We start from the raw sequence: 17,162 nt of genomic DNA on the forward strand, positions 1-17,162 counted from the left end.
CGGGCCGCTCGGGCGCTCCGCATGCCGGGGCCGGGCGGCTCCGCGGGGAGCGGCGGCAACAGGTGCGGGATGCGCGGGGATGGGAGGGATGGATGGGCGGGGAAGGACGGGCGGGCGGGGCCGCACCGGGCGGGGCCGGGCTCCGCCCAACGCGCACCGGCGGCCGCGCTCGCCTCCCCCCCAGGAGCTGCCCCCGACGGCCTCGCCCCGGCCCCCGCGACCCCCGGGCTGGGCAGCAGCCGGTGATCCCCCCGGGCCGCGGCGCTTCGCCTCTGGCGTCTGTCAGCGCGACCTTTGGGCGGCTTGCTTTCTTTATTTTCCTTTTTTGTCTCCTTTTTCCTTTCCTTTTTTCTCTCCTTTTTCCTGTTCCCCTATCTTTTCCCCGTCATTTCCCCTTTCCCTTTCCTTTCTCCTCTCTTTCTTTTTTTCCTTTCCTTTTTTTCCTTTCCTTTTCTATTTTTTCTTTTCTTTTCTTCTTTTTTTTTTCCTTTGGTTATTTCCATTTCTTTTTTATTTGGATGGATTTTTTTTTTTTCCACTACCCACACAAATATTTGTGCTAAGCGCTGCTGCGCCTCGGGGTTGTGCCGAAAGCAAACAGCGCGGCCAAGCCCCGGCAATTCCTGTGCCGTGCTGCGCGGCCGGGCCGGGAGCGTTGATCTTCCCGGGGGGCCCCGCTGCACAAACACGGCCCCGCTGGGGAATGGCCCCGGGCCAGGGACAGCGTGGGCAGCCTGGAAACCAGCCGGCATCCTCCAGGAAAGGGTTAACGGGATGGGCTCCAAGGTGCCTTCCCTCCCCTCCAAGTTCAGCCCCAGGAGGTGCCAGCAGTAGCGATGTGGCCGAACGTGAAGCGCCCCAAACCCGTGTCCCCTGGCAGATGTGAGCGGCTGCAAAGGGAGCGTCTCCGAGCAGGGTCGCACCGAGCGTCCCCGGCACACGGCAGGGCGTTCTGCCCCGGCTCGGTACACTCCTCTCCTTTTTTGCTTCTTCCTTCGTTCCTCTCTCCGAGCCCAGGCCGTTGTGCGGGCGCTGGGGAGTTCGCTGTGGTGCCATTTTGTGGGAGCTGTGCTGGTGAGCAGACACCCCAACAAAGGAACTGCTCCCGCAGTGCCCGCACAGCCCCTTGTGCTTTGTGCAAAGCGCCTGTGCCACCTCAGTCACCCAACGCAGCGCTTCAGTGGCACCCAGGGAAGGTGGCACCATCCTCGCTGGCATCCCGCTGCTCCCAGAGCTTTGCTTTCCCCCAGCCCCGCTGAGCCCGGGGGTTCCCCACCCTCGCAGCCCGCAGCCGCCGCTCCCGGGCCCGTGTGATCCACGGTGACACGGTGGATCCGCACCCCCGCTGTGCCACAGCCTCCGGATCCACAGGGAAGTGCCCCCACTCGGATGCGCTGGGCTTTGCGCTTCTCTCCAGCACCGGAGACTTCGTTTCTCCCGCAGCATCACTCCCTCCTCCTCTCTCTCCATATGGACTCTCCTACACCCGGAGTCATTGGAGAGAAAAGCAATTAATACTCCCCGTGCAATCCAGCCGTGTGATGCTTCCCGGCCCATCCTGCTTTTAAGTGGGAAGGTTATTCTCCATTCACTAATTGCCTCACATTATCTGGTGCAAAGTGTTAACGTGCAGCTCCGCGAGGAGAGGGGTGGGTGGCACAGCAGCGTGCTGACATGCTGGGTGATAACACAGGCCTGGGGGAGGAATTATTTAAAACACTCAGATGCTGAGAGAAATGAAAAATGAAAGAGAAAGAGCCAGAAGAAGAGGACATCCCCATCCAAATGCTGGAGTTTGAACGGCAGAGTGGGGCTGGTTCTGCCTGCCCTTGACGCTGGTGCCACCCCAGTCCCACCATGAGCAGCTGCTCAGGCCACCACAGGATCAAGCTGAAAATGTGGTGGCATCCTGCCTGAGGAAAGAGCTCAGGTCCTGGGGACTGCTCCCAGCTCCAGCACAGAGCAATTCCCTGAAACCAAGAGAGGAAGGCAGGGCAGTGCCCTCAGCAAAGGTGTCATTCAGAATTTTGGAGCTTCCTGCCTCCAACTGCAGCCCTCCCCAAAATGCTATCGATGCTATAAGTCCTCATTTCCCAGCAGACATTGACACAAAATGCAATTAATAAAGATTTCATGCACCTCCTACTACAGGGCTATTCTGATTCCCTCAGTCCCAACAGCTCTGCTGGGGAGCCCCCTCAGCACCCCGACACTCCTGCCAGACCCTGAGCAGGAGAGCACACACTGCAAGGGGCAGGGGGTGAGCAGCACACCCCGAGTGCCATTGCCACGTCCAGGTGCTGTGTGTGAACACAGAGCTCTCTGCTCTCCAGAGCACAGCCAGGCTCGGGGGGCAGCACAGGGGGGCTCCCAGGGAAGGCAAACCCCCGGGCTGAGAACCCCCAGGGATGGCTGCAGGGCTCTGAGAGACCCCAGCCCAGCTGGCCGAGCAGGGGCCTGGCACGGGGCAGGGAGACTCAACTCTGCTGTTTCTGCGTCTGGGAGAACAATAAATAAATCTGTGGGAGGCAACAGTGGGATGAGTCAGAGGCGAGAGTGAGAGAAAGTCGTCATCCACAGAGCACATCATCCGAGTCCAGCCATCCACAGGGCTCCAGGGATTCGTGTCACAGGGTCCCTGCCCTGCTCCAGCCCCCAGTAACCCCCTGCCAGGAGGGAATGGGGACAGCCCCACCAGCGGGAGCCTTGGCCATGCCTGGGGGGCTGCAGCCCCTCCCCAGCCCTGGGCACCGGCAGGAGCACAGCTGGATCCATCCAGCTCCTGGAGAGGGTGGGCTGGGGCATCACTTAAGCCCCAGGAGCTGCCAGCTCATGCTTCCCTCCCAAAACTTGGGCAAGCTTTGCCTTTTTGGGTGCATCACTCAGGGTCCCCATCACCCCAGGGCAAGGAGGTGCCCAGGGGAAATGCTCCAGCTGAAACTTCTCCCATTTCTCCCAGGAGAAATGCCCAGTGCAGGGCGGAGCAGCCAGGGCGTCGGGAACAGCGACACAGGATCTGCTCCCAGCTGGAATTGTTGTCAGAGCGTGGAGTGAATTTGATCACGGCAGAGGCTCCGACGCTGCGGATGTTGTGCGTGTCAAATGAATTTCATGTGAATCTCCAATCACGGCAGAGCCCGAGCCGAGGCTCCGACGCTGCGGATGTTGTGCGTGTCAAATGAATTTCATGTGAATCTCCACTTGCCAGGCACAAATACAGCCTGTGGGGAATGAAAGGACAAGGCAAAAAGCACCAAAAAAGCAGCATCAAAAAATCAACTCACAGGGCACAGTCTGAGAATTAATAACAAGGAAAACTGCAAAAAGTGGCCCACTGCAAAATAAGCAACTTTAGTGTCAAGTTGAGATCTTGGCAGGGAGAGCACTTGGGGAACCCCCTCAGCCCTGTGGCCTCACAACTCAGCATTTCACACAAGTTTATGCTCTTTCCATCCAGCTCTTGTTAAATTCAGTGTTCCCAAGGCTGCAAGCAGCACTTGCAGAACACACAGGGGGTTGAGGCTGTCGTTACCCAGGAATGCAGAGGTAGGGAATTGTCAAAGCTGTCATTAATCTCAAGAAGGAATAATCAAACTCACCATAAAAAAAGGAGAGAGCTCTGTAACTCCTAGACTGATGTATGCAAAACAAAAAGAAGAATGCAGGAAACTTGGCTATAAAGACATGGGTTTAGTCTCATCAATCAAGGCATTAAATCAGAAGCAAAGACACCTTCATCTGCACATTGGGAGCCACAGAGATGTTTGTCTGCTGTGTCAGTGCTCAGGTTTGCTGGCTTGGTTTTCAGCTTTCTACTTTTATTTAATGCCCAAAGGGACATTAAATATCAAACAACAAGTGAAACACACGCTGTAGAACTCTTACAAAGCCTCTTCTTCCATCATTTCCCAAACCCCATGGAGGATGTGAGGTGAAGAACAGCCTGCAAGAGCTGAATCATGTCTTCAAGCACAAACATTTCTATTAGGTGACTAAGACCCAAACAACCATCTCTATTTATTGCAACTGATGCTGTTATTAAAAACCAGACAGGTCCCTTGGCAGCCCCTCGTGCTCTCAGGTCTGTGTGTGTGCTGGTGAAACTGCAAAAGGCAGGTTGGAATAAACAGGATCCTTTGTGTGGCATCCAAAACACTCGGGAAACCTGGGAGTGCTTTTTGTTCCCAGAGCATCCTGGCTGGAGACTGCTGGGGTGACAAGGGGCATCTCTGAGCCTTAGAATCAGACAAGTGAATCCTTGAGAGCCCAGGGAATGCCTCGTGGAAAGGGATGTTGTGCCAGGGGGGGTTCCAAGAGGGGTTCTGAGCTGTCCCTGGAGCAGGAGGCAGCAAGTGAAAATTGGCAAACGTGCCTGTGGGAATCAAGCTGGCTTTGGGAAGAGCCTGAGAGCAGGGGCACAGAGAGGGGTCACAGAGGGACATCTAGGGTGGGCTGAGCTCAAGCTTTCACATTTGAACAAATTCTTATTGGAGAAACCTGATTTTCACTGGATTTTCCCCATCAGCCCCATCCATCCACCCTCTCCTGCTCCATCTCCTGAGAACGGTGCGTCATCCAAAGCCTTCGCATTTTCACAAAGTGAAGTGGAGCAGCACTGAGGGAAGCCAGGCTCTGCTCCCCCTTCCAAATGTTCCCAGCACTGGGAGGGAAGCCAGGAGCCTTTAGGAGACGTTTTAAGGAGCTGCAGGTTCAGCTGCTCCCCTGCAGCACCCACTGCCTGCCCCGGGCTCCTCCTGCTCAACAGCATCTCCCACCACCCTCCTGGCAGCTCTGCTTTGGCCTTTGGTTATCAGAAAAATACGTGCTCTCCAAAAAATCAAGCCCAAACATCCTTCAGTCTGAGCACTCACAGCTTTAGGACAGCTCAAGCTGCTCACAGCATTATATCCCTGCTCCTGTAATGAGGTTTTCATGGACATAAAATTTAATGAAAATGTGAAAACATCTCACAGAAAGCAAATTCCAGCCCTGTGGCTCAGGAAAATCTGCTCTCCTGGTTGACTGCCTAATTTACACCCCCAGGACTGTGCAGGGCCTCAGTGCAGCTGTAGGAACAGCATTCCCATCCCCACTGACCTGTCTGCAGCCATTCCAGGGTCCTGAACTCACTCCTCTCCAGGAAACTCTTGGATCTCCCTGGGAGTGAAGATTTCCCCAAAGGAGCTTCACTTCACCCTTCTGAAAAGTGGGCTAAGGTCACACATGAGCTGCTGGGTGTTGTGTTTGCCTGAAACCTGGGGATAAAGGTGATGGAGGGATCACCCCCAGGCAAACTTCCCGGAGCTCAGGGACTCGGTTGTTTTCCCCTTCAGCAGTCTTTGCCTTGCTGTTCCTCAGCTTTCTCCCAGTGGGACTCCACCAGGCTCTGTGGATAAATAAAAACCCACATCCAAAAGCTGCCTGTGCCCTGGCTGGGGTTGGGGAGTGTTAATTTTATATATTTGGTATCAAAGTTGCTGCTGCCACCACAGAGCAGTGCTAAAGGAATGGCTTCAGCAGTGCTGCCAGCACCACGCTGGGCCTAATTGCACCAGGGATGATACACATGTGGGACTTATTATTACTATTATTTTATTATTCTAAAGAGACTCAATTTTTAATGTAAGAGGTTTCAAACGCTGGTATTTATTTGCTGATTAAATTATTCAGCTGGAGACAGAATATCTTCAAAGAAGGAATTATTTTTTTTTTTCCACCAGAATGGGTATCTGGAGTTGCAGGGCTGTATTATTGTACTTGAAAAATATTTCCTTATTAGCCTTTTATTTCAGGGTACACATTTAAGTGACACTTCCCGTGCTGACAGCTCATCCAGCTTCAAAGCACAACTTCTGTGAGGATTGCAGAGTGAGCCTGGGCTGGATGAAGCTGTGGCCCAGCTGACACACGAGCCCTAGGGATGGAGTTTTTCCTCTTTTTGGAGAGCCTGAAGCAGAAATCCACACTGGGACTTGCACACTGTGAGTGTTTTGGGGTTTTTCAGCGGGGTAAGTTGCACTTCTAAGCAGCGAGCAGATTTTGGGAACCTGATTTCTTCTGTAATTCCTCTGTTCCCTCTTTCAACACAGCTGGGAGAGCTGAGCACCTCATCCAGAGCTGGGGATTAACCCTGGACCCCTCGAGGCAGAAATCAAAGCTCTTCTCCCTGTCCCTGGGACATTGGGCTAATCCAGGCTGCCCTAAGGATGCTGCAGGGAGCCTTGCAATGGTCCAGCCAAGACAAACCAGAGCAGTGCTGTGCTCTCCTTTCACCCAAGGATGCAGAACAGAAACGCACCCTGACCTCTGAGAAATCTCAAAATTAAAAGGAAACCATGATCTCCCTGCTCTCCCATGGAGGCTGGAGGTCCCACAAGCCTGACCACCTCAACCCACCCCTCAAACAGCAGCGTTGCCATCACCCAACCCTTCCCTCCCTCGCAGGGCTCTGCTGGGGTCCCACAAGGCCCTCTCCCCTCGGCGCTCCCCAGCCCCACTGCCAAAGCCAACTCTCCCCCTGCTGACAGCTCCATCCTGTTTGTGGTGTCTTTGGCACTTCCCCCTGCAGCATTTCCAGGCCCCTGTGGCTCCCCAGCCCCCGTGAGCCAACAGCAACACGAGCAGCCCCAGGCAGAGCCTGCCCAGGGCACAGCCCCAGGGCTGGAGCCAGCCCTGCCCAGCAGCACCCACGGCCTCGGGGTGGCCTCCACCACCCCACACAAGGCAAACCCACAAGTTCCCACCCCAAAGTTCCAGCTCAGACATGCAGAGTGCCCAGTAACTGCCCCGGACTGGGGGATCAACACCACAATGGGACAGCTGTGAAAAACACAAGCCCAGGGCCAGCAGCAAACTGGCAGGTCAAGGACAGACCCAACAGTACCGGGATTCCTCTGACCAAGAGAGCCCCAGCATTTGCTTCACTTATTCCTCAGAGTGTCAGAAATTAAAGAAGGGAAAGGCCAGGGTTTTGTTAGCTTTGTGTTTTATGTGCCTGCAACACGATCAGCCCTGGGGATCATCTTTCCTCCACCCAGGCAGGTGAGGTGGAAGCCACAGGCTGCAGGTACTGGGCAGTAACTGGATCCTGCAGACCCAGATACAGCCAGAGCCAGGAGAACCTGCACAGAGAGCCCCTGCTGCAGGAACAGCTCCCAGCACCATGCAGGTAAGTGCTGCAGCCTCTTACAGCTTTCACAGGATTGGGGGTGGAAGGGACCTTAAAGATCATCTCATTCCAACCTCTTCTACACCTTCCACTTTCTCATGTTGCTCCAAGCTGCATTCAACCTGGCCTTTCCCTCTGGATTCTAACCCTGACAGCTTTCATAGGGCAGTGTCAGGCCAAATACCAAAAATTCTCTTTCAAGGATATATTAAGGGGCACCTCAAGCCTTCAGTAGCAGGTTAAAATAGTCAAAAATTATTCATAGCAAGTCATTCTTCAGTATTTCCACACATGGATGCACAGAGAGAAGCTTTCAACAAGGTAATGTCCTTCTCAGTTTGGGATCTCACTGTGCCTCAAGTAGATTTCTTAAGTTTCTAGGAGAAAAAAATCCTCACGCTAATAATACAAAGACCACGGTCTAGAAGTTGTGATTGCTTTGCATGGATATATTGTAAAATGAGGGAAAGCCTGCTGGGTTGAGAGGCAGGAGAATTCAGTGTCCACGTTCCTGTTCCCCAGCTGACACTCTGCAGGCTCCGCACACACCAGTGGTGCTTCATCCTCTTCAACGTGCTGCTGTTCCACGTGCTGCTCTTTGGGGCAGATTTACTGGAGCAATACTTCCTGCAGTCCCTGCCTCTCTCCTACACCGATGCAAAGGCTCTGGAGATCAGGGACAAGGCCAGGAAGCTGGAGCTGGATCCTCTGAAGGCCAACCTCTCTTACACCAGCAGCGGGGCAGTGACTTGCTCCAACCAAGAGATATTTCTGCTCATTGTTGTCTGCAGCAGCCCAGAAAACAGGACAAGGCGCAACGCGATCAGGCAGACCTGGGGCAACGCCACAGGCTCCAGGGGTTACAGCGTGCTGACTCTGTTTGCTGTAGGAAAGGCAGCTTCAGCAAGCACCCAGCTGGAGATCAACGAGGAGGCTCAAAGGCACCGAGACATTATTGAAGGCAGTTTCATCGATTCCCCCCAGACGCAGACACGGAAGATGCTGATGAGCGTGGAGTGGACGGTGACTTTCTGTCCCCGTGCCAGGTACATCCTTCACACAGCCCAGGATGTGTTTGTGGGTGTCCCCAGCCTGGCTGGGTACCTGCTGAGCTTAACCCAGCAGGAGGACATCTACCTCGGCAGGGTGGTTCACCACGGAGTGCCCGACAGGGACCCCCAGAGCCCTGCCTTTGTGCCCGTCCATCAATACCCCGAGGAGTTCTACCCGGATTTCTGCCACGGCAGCGCTTTCCTCATGTCCCAGGACGTGGCTCGCAAGGTTTACGTGGCTGCCAGGGAGGTGCCACTGGCGCTGCCCCCCGCTGCTTTTGTAGGGATCTGTGCTAAAAGAGCTGGCATCACTGCCAGGCACAGCTCCCGCTTTGCTGGGGAGAAGCACATCAGCTACAACCCATGCTGCTATAAATTCATTTTCACCTCTTCTGACATGAGAGAGGACGAGCTATTTACAGACTGGAAGGAAACGAGCGATGGGGAGGATTGTTCCTTACTGGAAACCTACTACAGCCTGGTGTCCTGCAAGGTTCTGACCTACTTTGATAAGTTCAAACAGTTCAATTTGGACAGGATAAAAAATGAGCTCCTTCGTTTTGTCAATTAATGTTTGACTTCTGCAAGAAGAGGCTGGGTTTTCTTTCATCAGCTGTGTTATCCTGTTAATATTCTGTACAAAGGATGCCCTCCCAAAGTTTGCTCTTTTCCCTTCAGCAGCAAATCAATTCTCACTGTTAGAGTGTGACAGGGCAGAACTGGATGTCCTCTGCCTCTCTAAGTACCTACAAATGCATGCATGGAAGCAAAAGAGTATTCCAACAGACTTGTCTATATCCATGTTTTTTCAGACTTCTAAGTCTTCAAAATTCCTTTTTTATGTGAGTGAGGCGTCACCTACTTCCAAAGAATTCTGGAACAAAGGGGAAGCTCTCCATCCACAAAAGGAGCTGCTTCTGAGCAGGGTGGCTCACAGAGGAACAGAGCAGCTCCAGCAGGAACAGACACTGAGCCACCATGGAAATTCCTCAGGTAACACTGTTTGTTAACATCCATCAAATGACAAGGTTTGGTTTGGGATTTTTTGGTTTTTAAACCAAATGTTCAGCATGTTACCTCAATTCTCCAGCATTCCATTTCGTGTTTTTCCTCAATTATCTCCACCTGTTACTTCAAGGGGGGATGACAAAAACAACACACTTCAAAATTGTCATTTATATCAGATACAGCAGCAGCATGGAATCCATATGGCAATGTACAGCATGGGCAGGGAACTGCATCTGAGTAATAAGGGGAAAGTGATCAATTAATCAATCAACACTGAGCTCAAAGCTCAACAAAATAAAGCATATGTGTATACAAAAAAAAAAATCCCCTTGTTTGGCATCTCTGCACATTCTAAAATATTGTCTTTGGCAAATGTACCATGCAAAGCAGATACTAAATACTCAGCACACAGAGTAGCCTTCAAAAGCACCAGCTGAAAACACACATGGAAGAGGCTCATGAATTGCAGAACAGGTTTATATATTGATTTCTTTTACTGACATTTCAGCATATGGCTCATACAGAGCCACCAGCACACAAAAGACACCTAAAATAACAGAGCTGAACTGCCCAGAACAAGTGCAAGCTAAGGACTTCTACATTCTTTTATTTCCTTTTGAGTGCTTTAATGTGTTTGCTGGATGCAGGATCCATGAAGCTCCTGTGCTCTCTCCAGTCACGAGACACTGCAGTGCATTTCTCACTGACAGATCTTTATTGGGCACATTTGGGGTAAAAGCAGCAGCTTTGGGATGCAGGATGACAACTCAGGGACATCTTGGGCAACAAGGCACCTCACCTGCATTTAGACAGCTTAGCAAACATTAAGGGATCTCCCCCAGCTCCTCTGAGCCCTCCTGGGCAGCAATTTTTGGCAGGCAATGGCAGCTGCAGCTCCACCTGCCACAGGCAGAGCCAGAGTTCCTGCAGGACAGGATCCTCCTGCTTCCCCTGGCAGCACAGGGACACGGGGCCAGCACTCCCCACAGTCACACCTGGCTGACACACGACTAAAAGAAGCCCCAGTGCAGTAATTTCATGTTTTATTCTGGTCCCCCTCAATGAAAAGAATACAAGGCTTTGATAGAAGGTACCCTGTGGTCTGTTTATGGGCAAAGACACATCACAAAGACACAAATGACACATCCATGTCATGGAGTGCCCAGCCACTCCTGATGTTCTGCCACAGCTCTGGCATCTTCAAAAGAAGATTCCAACTTCCTAAGATGCCACATTTCCATACTCCCACTTCATTCATTCCTTCAACACAAGAGCTCTATGTTCTTACTCCTTATAATATCTAACTTAGGTAACTAAAATACCACATTTCTTTAAATAACACTTTAAAAAATGTATCTCTGTTAAAAAATAGTGTAAACAATTCAAGATTTGGCTCTGAAATAGTTTTGTAGTGCTCCAGCCACTAAACTGAGCTGCCACCCCACAGCACAGCCAACCAGGGACACAAAGCTCCCAGGTGGGTTTGATCCCTACAGAGTGCACTGATTTGTTTTCAAAAGGGCTAAAAACTTTTTTTTTTTTTTTTTAATCCTCAGCAGAAAATGTAAACAATATTTAGGATTATTTATTCCAGCAAGACTCACATCCAGCAGGCTGAAAACAAGAGAATCCAGTCCATTCTCCCTCATGTGGACAGTGTCACTTATTCAGCAACAGGATTCTGACAGAACACAATGTTCCATGCAAGTGCCAACTCAGGCAGGTAAAAAAACAAATTAAAAATAATAGAAATTATGGCAGCATCTGAGGTTACAAACCTTGAGGTGTTTTGGTGGGTTTTTTTAACTGAACTGTAACCTACTGAGAAAACACAACAGAAACTCCAAACCCAAGAACAATTTAAACAAACACTGATAAATTCTGCCAAATAAACCAGCCAGCAGCTGCTAAGTGCTCACCTGGGTTACCTGCCTCATGAAGCACAGGGGGAACTTCTGCCATGACATTTTAGGGGGAAATATCAATTTAATTTGCTCTCCTGACTCCTTTCAAATAGAGTCAAAATATCTTCACATTCCTTTCAAGAGACAACCTCCAGTGTGGAGAGTTTTTACACCTTGTACCTCAACAGCTGTGCCAGGGCTGTGCTCTGCAGGAGGGGGACCCCAGAGAGCAAGGACATTATTCTGCTCCTTCCACAGCTGTAGTGGAAACTGCCTTAACATAATAGGGGCCCTCGTGCAGGTAAGCCCTGAGCCTCAGGTAGTACTGATTGCCAAAGATCTCTGCAATGGTTTTGGAGTTCACCAGGGCCTTCACCAGTTCGTATTTAGCGTCCTTTGAAGCTTTGTCAGGCTCCACAGATCTGTCCACAACGTACTCCACAAACCCTGGGCTGCTCAGCATCAGCTTCTGGGCCCATGGTTGATTTGCAATGGCCTGAAAAACAGGAAGACAAAAGATGTGAGAGGGGGGGGAAAACATTTTAAAACCCCAGAAAAGCAGTTACACAGTAGGGGTTTTGGTACAGGGACAAGGAACAGGGAAAATTAAATGAAATAAGAAACCACCACTCAAATCAAGCAGCAGGGTTTAACACTGGAGAACAAGCAGAGCTCAGTGCTCATCTTCAAAGTTTTGAGGGAATTATCACAGCAGTGCCTCTGCTAGAGAAGCAGCACCTTAGAGCACAGCTCTTGCCTTTTTCCCTCCCCCCTCTAATTTATTAGAAAATTAGCATTACAGACGTGATGTGTCTGCTGCATCATTTAAATGGGGAAGCCAAGTGGGGCCTGAGGAAAAGGCCTTTTTCTGACCACTTCTGGGCTTCAACAAGAAATTGGTGGTATTCACTTGAAAGAAATAAATAAATCTGAGACTGAATGGCAGCACAAGTCCCTCCCTGATGTTTAAAAGCAAAAGCACTCACAGTGAACACCCGTAAAGCCCCGCAGTGGAGATCAGGGAAGGGCTGAGTACTGATGCTCCTGAAGAGCTCCAGGGGCTGGCTGGACAAGGATGTGAACCAGGATTCAGTCATTCTTAAGAGGTCTTCTGTCTGCTGCTCTGGCTGCATAAATCACAAAAATGAGAGTTTGGTTAGGATTATGAAAAGCTTTCAGGTTTTTGGGATGTGTTCAAATGGTTTAATCACCCCTTCAGAGCTACACTGTTAACCCAGATCCCTGGATCCAAAGACCACAGGGGCTGGAGCAGTCTGCCCCCATTCCTCTGAGCACAAGGGTATGAACCTGCTTCCTCTCATTCCCTCATCAATGAAGCTGTTGCAGCCCGTTCTTATACTTTGTAATACTTTGTAATAGTTGGATTTTGTACCCCGTTATTCTCCCCAGATGATGTACCCGTTTTTGTACCCCCTTCCTCTACCTATGTAACCATTCTCCTGTGTTGAGATCATCCCCCAAATCCCCGCCCTGGCTCTCTGTCAGTCACTCAGCATCCCATCCCTTCTATCTAGATCTTTCGGTCAAAGCTGTCGAGTGATTAGCCCGAAGCCAGGGGTCAGCCCCCCAAGGATGATGTTATACGCTATCCCAAATGTCCATCCCCTAAGGCTGTATCCCTGGAGGGTCTTTATTGGTCAGCAAATGTATCTACCCTCGGTTTCCTCCCCCCCTTTAAATGTAACCTCGAGACTCCTTTGTCTTGCTCTGAGCACGGCGCACCCTGAGGAGAGGGGCTCCCTGGGGAGCTCCGAATAAACCTTGGACTGGCCCCCTGTTCAGAGTCGGCCTTTTACCCTCCACCGATGTCTCTAGCGTCTCTTCTGCTGCAAAGGCGATTAGCCTAGCTGCCCTCAGTACCCTCGGGGCACCAGAGAGTGTTCCCCCGCTGTCGGTCACTTCGGGGCTGCCCCCCCGCTGTTTGCCGACCCGGGGCTGGCCGGGGTTCACTGGGAGGCACCCAGAGAGACGGAGACATGAAGCCTTGACTTCATCTTTTATTAACATGTCAGAACACCTGGCACCTTACAAAAAAACCCAAATCTTTAAGCAAACCAATCAGGGAATTTCAAACCAGTAAATCAGTGACTCAACACTGAAAGCACCACTGCCACCCAGCCTAGAGACTGCAAAATGTCTCCTCAGTTACTCAGGTGTGTGATGATTTCATTCTTGGAGATGGAAAGAAAAAACAAAGACAAAAAGCTCAACTTACAGGCAAGTAAAGCAGAGATGAAATCGCATCCAAGCACCGAAGCCGTAACTCAGTGGGGGCATTCTTGGCCTGGTGCCCTATTTTGCTTAAGATATTTTGAAATCTACTTCCTTTCAAAACAAAAACAAAGTGCTTTTAATTCAGCCAGATCTCTACAGGAATACAGTCACCCATCAGTTACATTATAAATTTATTCATTAGATAAGTGAATTAATTCCTTTCTGCATCACCCCAAGCCAATTCACTCTTATATTATAAAGTATTATTGAAAAAAGAAGATACTAACTAGTTTTCTGTAAAACCTGTTTGCCTTCCACATTTGATCCCAGGATTCCCAGTGTGTCCACAGCCACTCCAATCATGGTTGGATCCTGACTTTCTGCCATTTCAAAGACTTTCTCCATAAAGACAGGGTAGCGCTCACAGATCTGCTGGGGACTGTCCACAACAGCCAGATTGCCAAAAAATTTAACAAATCCTGAGGAAACAAGACCAAAAAAAGCATTGAGTGGAAGAACAGCAAAATTAAATGTACATTAATGTGAGATTGACTTGTTCCTAAACATGTGTTATTAAGTCTGAATAATGTTGGTAAAAAGCTCAAAATAAAGACAGAACTAAGCAACAAGCCAAATATTTTGACTGTTGCTTAATTCATGATGTTTGTATTCCTAAAAAAGGCTACAATAACACAAACTTTAAAGCTACAGCACAGCCTACCCAGATCTTACTGAGGAACATCCTTCACGTGTCAAGCTGTCCTTCAGCATTTTAAAATATTTTACACATCCAATCTAATATTCAAAATTTCCCCTGAGCTCCCAACAGAGGCTTGGCAGCGCTGTCAGTGTAACCCACTACCAAAGCAAGCAGCAAAGGCTGGAAAGAAGGAATGCAGGGTGGCACCTGGCAGGTAGAAGCTGGAGAAGGGGTCAGACTCTGCCCCCAGGATGATGTTGGAGATCCTGTCCATGACTCCCTGCTGAGCCAGGTACTGCCTGCCCTGGGGGCTGAGGGCCAGCGAGGTCAGCATCTCGATGCACGTGGCCCTGCAACACACCAGGGGAGATCACTTTGTGTCAGGAGGGGCCTGAAGCACTCAGTGATTGATAAAAAGAAGCCACATCCACAAAACAAAATCCTAGCAAAGAAAGCCAAATGATCCTGACTGTTCAAGCTTCTCTGAGCTCATTCAGCTCTTTGGATTTTGGGAAGAATCTGAAGTGTTTCTGCTGCAGCCAAACATGGTAATGATCACTCCAGCTCGCTCCTCAGGTTAAGGTATGAAGCACTTCACACCCAAGGCAGTTTAAGAAGTTTTTCTGAACAGGATTTTACAAGAAACACACCCAAATACATTCATCAGAGTTTTAACAATGGTGGAAATGTCCAACATACCTGACCAGCACGTCCTCTCCAGTCAGCTCCCCAATTAGCTCAGGGATGAACCCACTGCTTGCACAGTAATTCAGAGACTCTGCTGAGACTGATGAAATCTCCACAATTAACTAAATAAAAGCAAAAGGAACAGTTTATAAGAACATCACTGCAACAGCCAAATACATCTTCTATGCTAATTAACCTCACATATATTAAATATGGAATTAATCACATTTTTATCATTAACCCAAATGTCTGCCTGAAGCAACTTCACAAGGAGTTCCAAGTTCACAGCACAAGCATTTGACCTCTACTCACAATCAGCTCTTCCTGTGCTATCCCCATTAAGCTCTAGAACATTTAAATTGTGTTATTTTTACTTTGCCAAACATCTCTAGACTGACAGCTGGCATGTCTCCCAAACTCTTAGCACCTTTTCACATCCAGAAGTCAAGAGGTTATAGTTAACTATTTCACTTTTATTTTCACAGAAACAAACTCTTTCTGGTGCCTCTAGTGATTCTGTGCAGCCCTTCCAATGCCTTAGGCACCACAAGTTAGAAAATGAACAGCAATTCACCAAAAAATGGGCAGGAGAAGTTATGACATCACGAGAGCCCCCGGTGCTGCAACCTCCCCACTCCTTTCTAGCTTTGATAAAACACAGACATGAAGAAAAGTGGGTAAAGCAGTGAGAAACAACAATTTGAAAGCCACAGAAGGCAGGCTGAGAGGAGCTGCCCACCTCGTAGACCCGGTACCGAACGACGTCGCTGGTGGCCATGACCCTCCTCAGGTCCCCCAGCAAGCTGCTCCCAAACACAGCCTCCAGCCCCTCCTGGCTCTGGGCTAGCCTTGACAGAGATTTAATGGCCTGCAAGCAAAAACAGGAGCTTCTGGTTAAAAAGGAACAAATCACAAAGAGAATAAAATCCAACACTATCAGGTCTTAGTCCTTTATTAGCTTAACTACAGCTATACGCTTAATTTTAATTGTAATTCACTTTTCACTGATGAGAGCTCGTTATTGTTGTCACCCAAGCACCTCAGCTGGCAGAGGAATGGGACAATAAAGGCACCTTTACCTCTTTGGCCACTGCTATTTTCTCCCCACCAATGCAGTTTATGATCTGCTGTAGCAGCTCGGGGCTGTGCAGAATCTCTGGGACAGCAGCTGGGTCTTCAACAATCCTCCCAACCTGGTCAAAGAGTCACAGAAAATAACATTAGAACAAATTATTTCCCACTGTAAGGATACTCGAGCACTGGAACAGCTGGACAGGAAGACAGAGTCACAATGTTTTCAGGTTTTTGGATCAAAATTCAATTGGACAACACCTGAGCAGCTGCTCTTAGCTGAACTTTTAGAAATCCACCCCAAACCACAACATCCCACAATCCTCTTTGGAATGCAGCAAGTGTCAAGCTCCCACAGCCTGTTTGGTGTTTCCATTGTAGTTTAAAGTATCCTGAATATGAAAACGTTGCTGCTTTTAACTCTTCCATCACCTGCTGGCCTGGAGAGTTTTAACCAGGACACGTGGCAGAAGTTTTATTCACAACCTGCTTTTGTCAGGACATAGCTTTGGACATTATTGCTGACATATCATAAAGCATTATGATATATAATTATACACACACACTGCAGGGTAATTATCCGAAATGGAACAAGTGTAGGACACAATTCCTGCTCCCATCACAAACCGAGGCAGGAAATTCGAGCAGATGGGGACAAACCCAGAGCCCAGCACAGAGCTCTGTCCCCTCTCCCTGGAGGAAAGCCGGTACCTGGGACATGGCGAGGATCTTCACCGAGTCATCGGGGTGGAAAAGGCCCTTCCGCAGCTCTTCCCTGAGGTTCTGGATCACGTAAAGGGGGTCCAGGCCCGGCAGGAGCCTCTCCAGGATGGAAACACACGCGGACACCTGTTCCCTGGGCGGGACGGAGAAAAAACCGAGCCCGTGATGAGACTGACACCGCTGTACCACCTCCCGCCCCGAAAGAGCGCAGGGAATGACCCGGAGAAGCGGCAGGACCGCCCCGCTCCGGGAGAGCGGCAGCGGGGCCGGGCAGGCCCGCGGCACCGCGCCGGAGCTCACCGCTCATTGTTGGCGAGGAGGCCGAAGAGGGCCCTCAGGTGGTGCTCGCCGAGGCGGGAGCGGAGGGCGGCGAGCGGCACGGCCTGCACGGCGACCCGCAGGGCCCGCAGCTCCTCCAGCGTCGCGTCCCGCCGCGCCGCCCGCTCCAGCAGCTCCGCCGCCGCCTCCGCCATCTTGGCCGCCGCCGCCTCCGCCGCCTCCCGGGAGTCTCGCGAGAACTCGCGTTCGCCCGTAGCAACCGCCGGGCGGGAATATCGCGAGAGCGCGGGTAGCCCGTAGCAACCGCCGCGCCGTTGCTAAGGGCGCCCTTTGCG

General features: G+C 50.5%; 2 protein-coding genes across 2 annotated transcripts; one reads left to right on the plus strand and one right to left on the minus strand.

Annotated features, from left to right (window-relative positions):
• Window positions 1–7,162: 7,162 nt before the first annotated feature.
• On the plus strand, window positions 7,163–9,544 carry B3GALT9 (beta-1,3-galactosyltransferase 9). The gene is made up of 2 exons (XM_041406717.1): window positions 7,163–7,168; window positions 7,655–9,544. Exons 1-2 carry the CDS (start codon window positions 7,163–7,165, stop codon window positions 8,789–8,791), a joined length of 1,143 nt encoding a protein of 380 aa, XP_041262651.1. The 3' UTR covers window positions 8,792–9,544.
• A 143-nt stretch (window positions 9,545–9,687) lies between these two features.
• Window positions 9,688–17,079, minus strand: PSMD5 (proteasome 26S subunit, non-ATPase 5). The gene is made up of 10 exons (XM_041406886.1): window positions 16,849–17,079; window positions 16,537–16,681; window positions 15,834–15,947; window positions 15,494–15,622; window positions 14,767–14,876; window positions 14,275–14,417; window positions 13,655–13,846; window positions 13,369–13,478; window positions 12,119–12,259; window positions 9,688–11,628 (listed from the first exon to the last, which is right to left on the minus strand). The coding sequence occupies exons 1-10, from the start codon at window positions 17,019–17,021 to the stop codon at window positions 11,371–11,373; spliced, it is 1,515 nt and encodes a 504-aa protein (XP_041262820.1). The 5' UTR covers window positions 17,022–17,079; the 3' UTR covers window positions 9,688–11,370.
• Window positions 17,080–17,162: the final 83 nt, after the last annotated feature.

The sequence above is a fragment of the Onychostruthus taczanowskii genome, unplaced genomic scaffold (assembly GCF_017590055.1).
Source record: "Onychostruthus taczanowskii isolate IOZ18803 unplaced genomic scaffold, ASM1759005v1 scaffold25, whole genome shotgun sequence".
NCBI classification, from domain to species: Eukaryota; Metazoa; Chordata; class Aves; order Passeriformes; family Passeridae; genus Onychostruthus; species Onychostruthus taczanowskii.

What these genes read in the sequence shown, in the direction of transcription:
- PSMD5 (XM_041406886.1), bottom strand. Translation starts at nt 17,021, where the DNA reads ATGGCGGAGGCGGCGGCGGAGCTGCTGGAGCGGGCGGCGCGGCGGGAC. An exon ending in CTCCAGCTTCTACCTGCCAG is followed by an intron (nt 13,847 to 14,274) that starts GTGCCACCCTGC and finishes TTGTTTCCTCAG; the next exon opens with GATTTGTTAAATTTTTTGGC. An exon ending in CATCTCTGCTTTACTTGCCT is followed by an intron (nt 12,260 to 13,368) that starts GTAAGTTGAGCT and finishes TGATTTATGCAG; the next exon opens with CCAGAGCAGCAGACAGAAGA.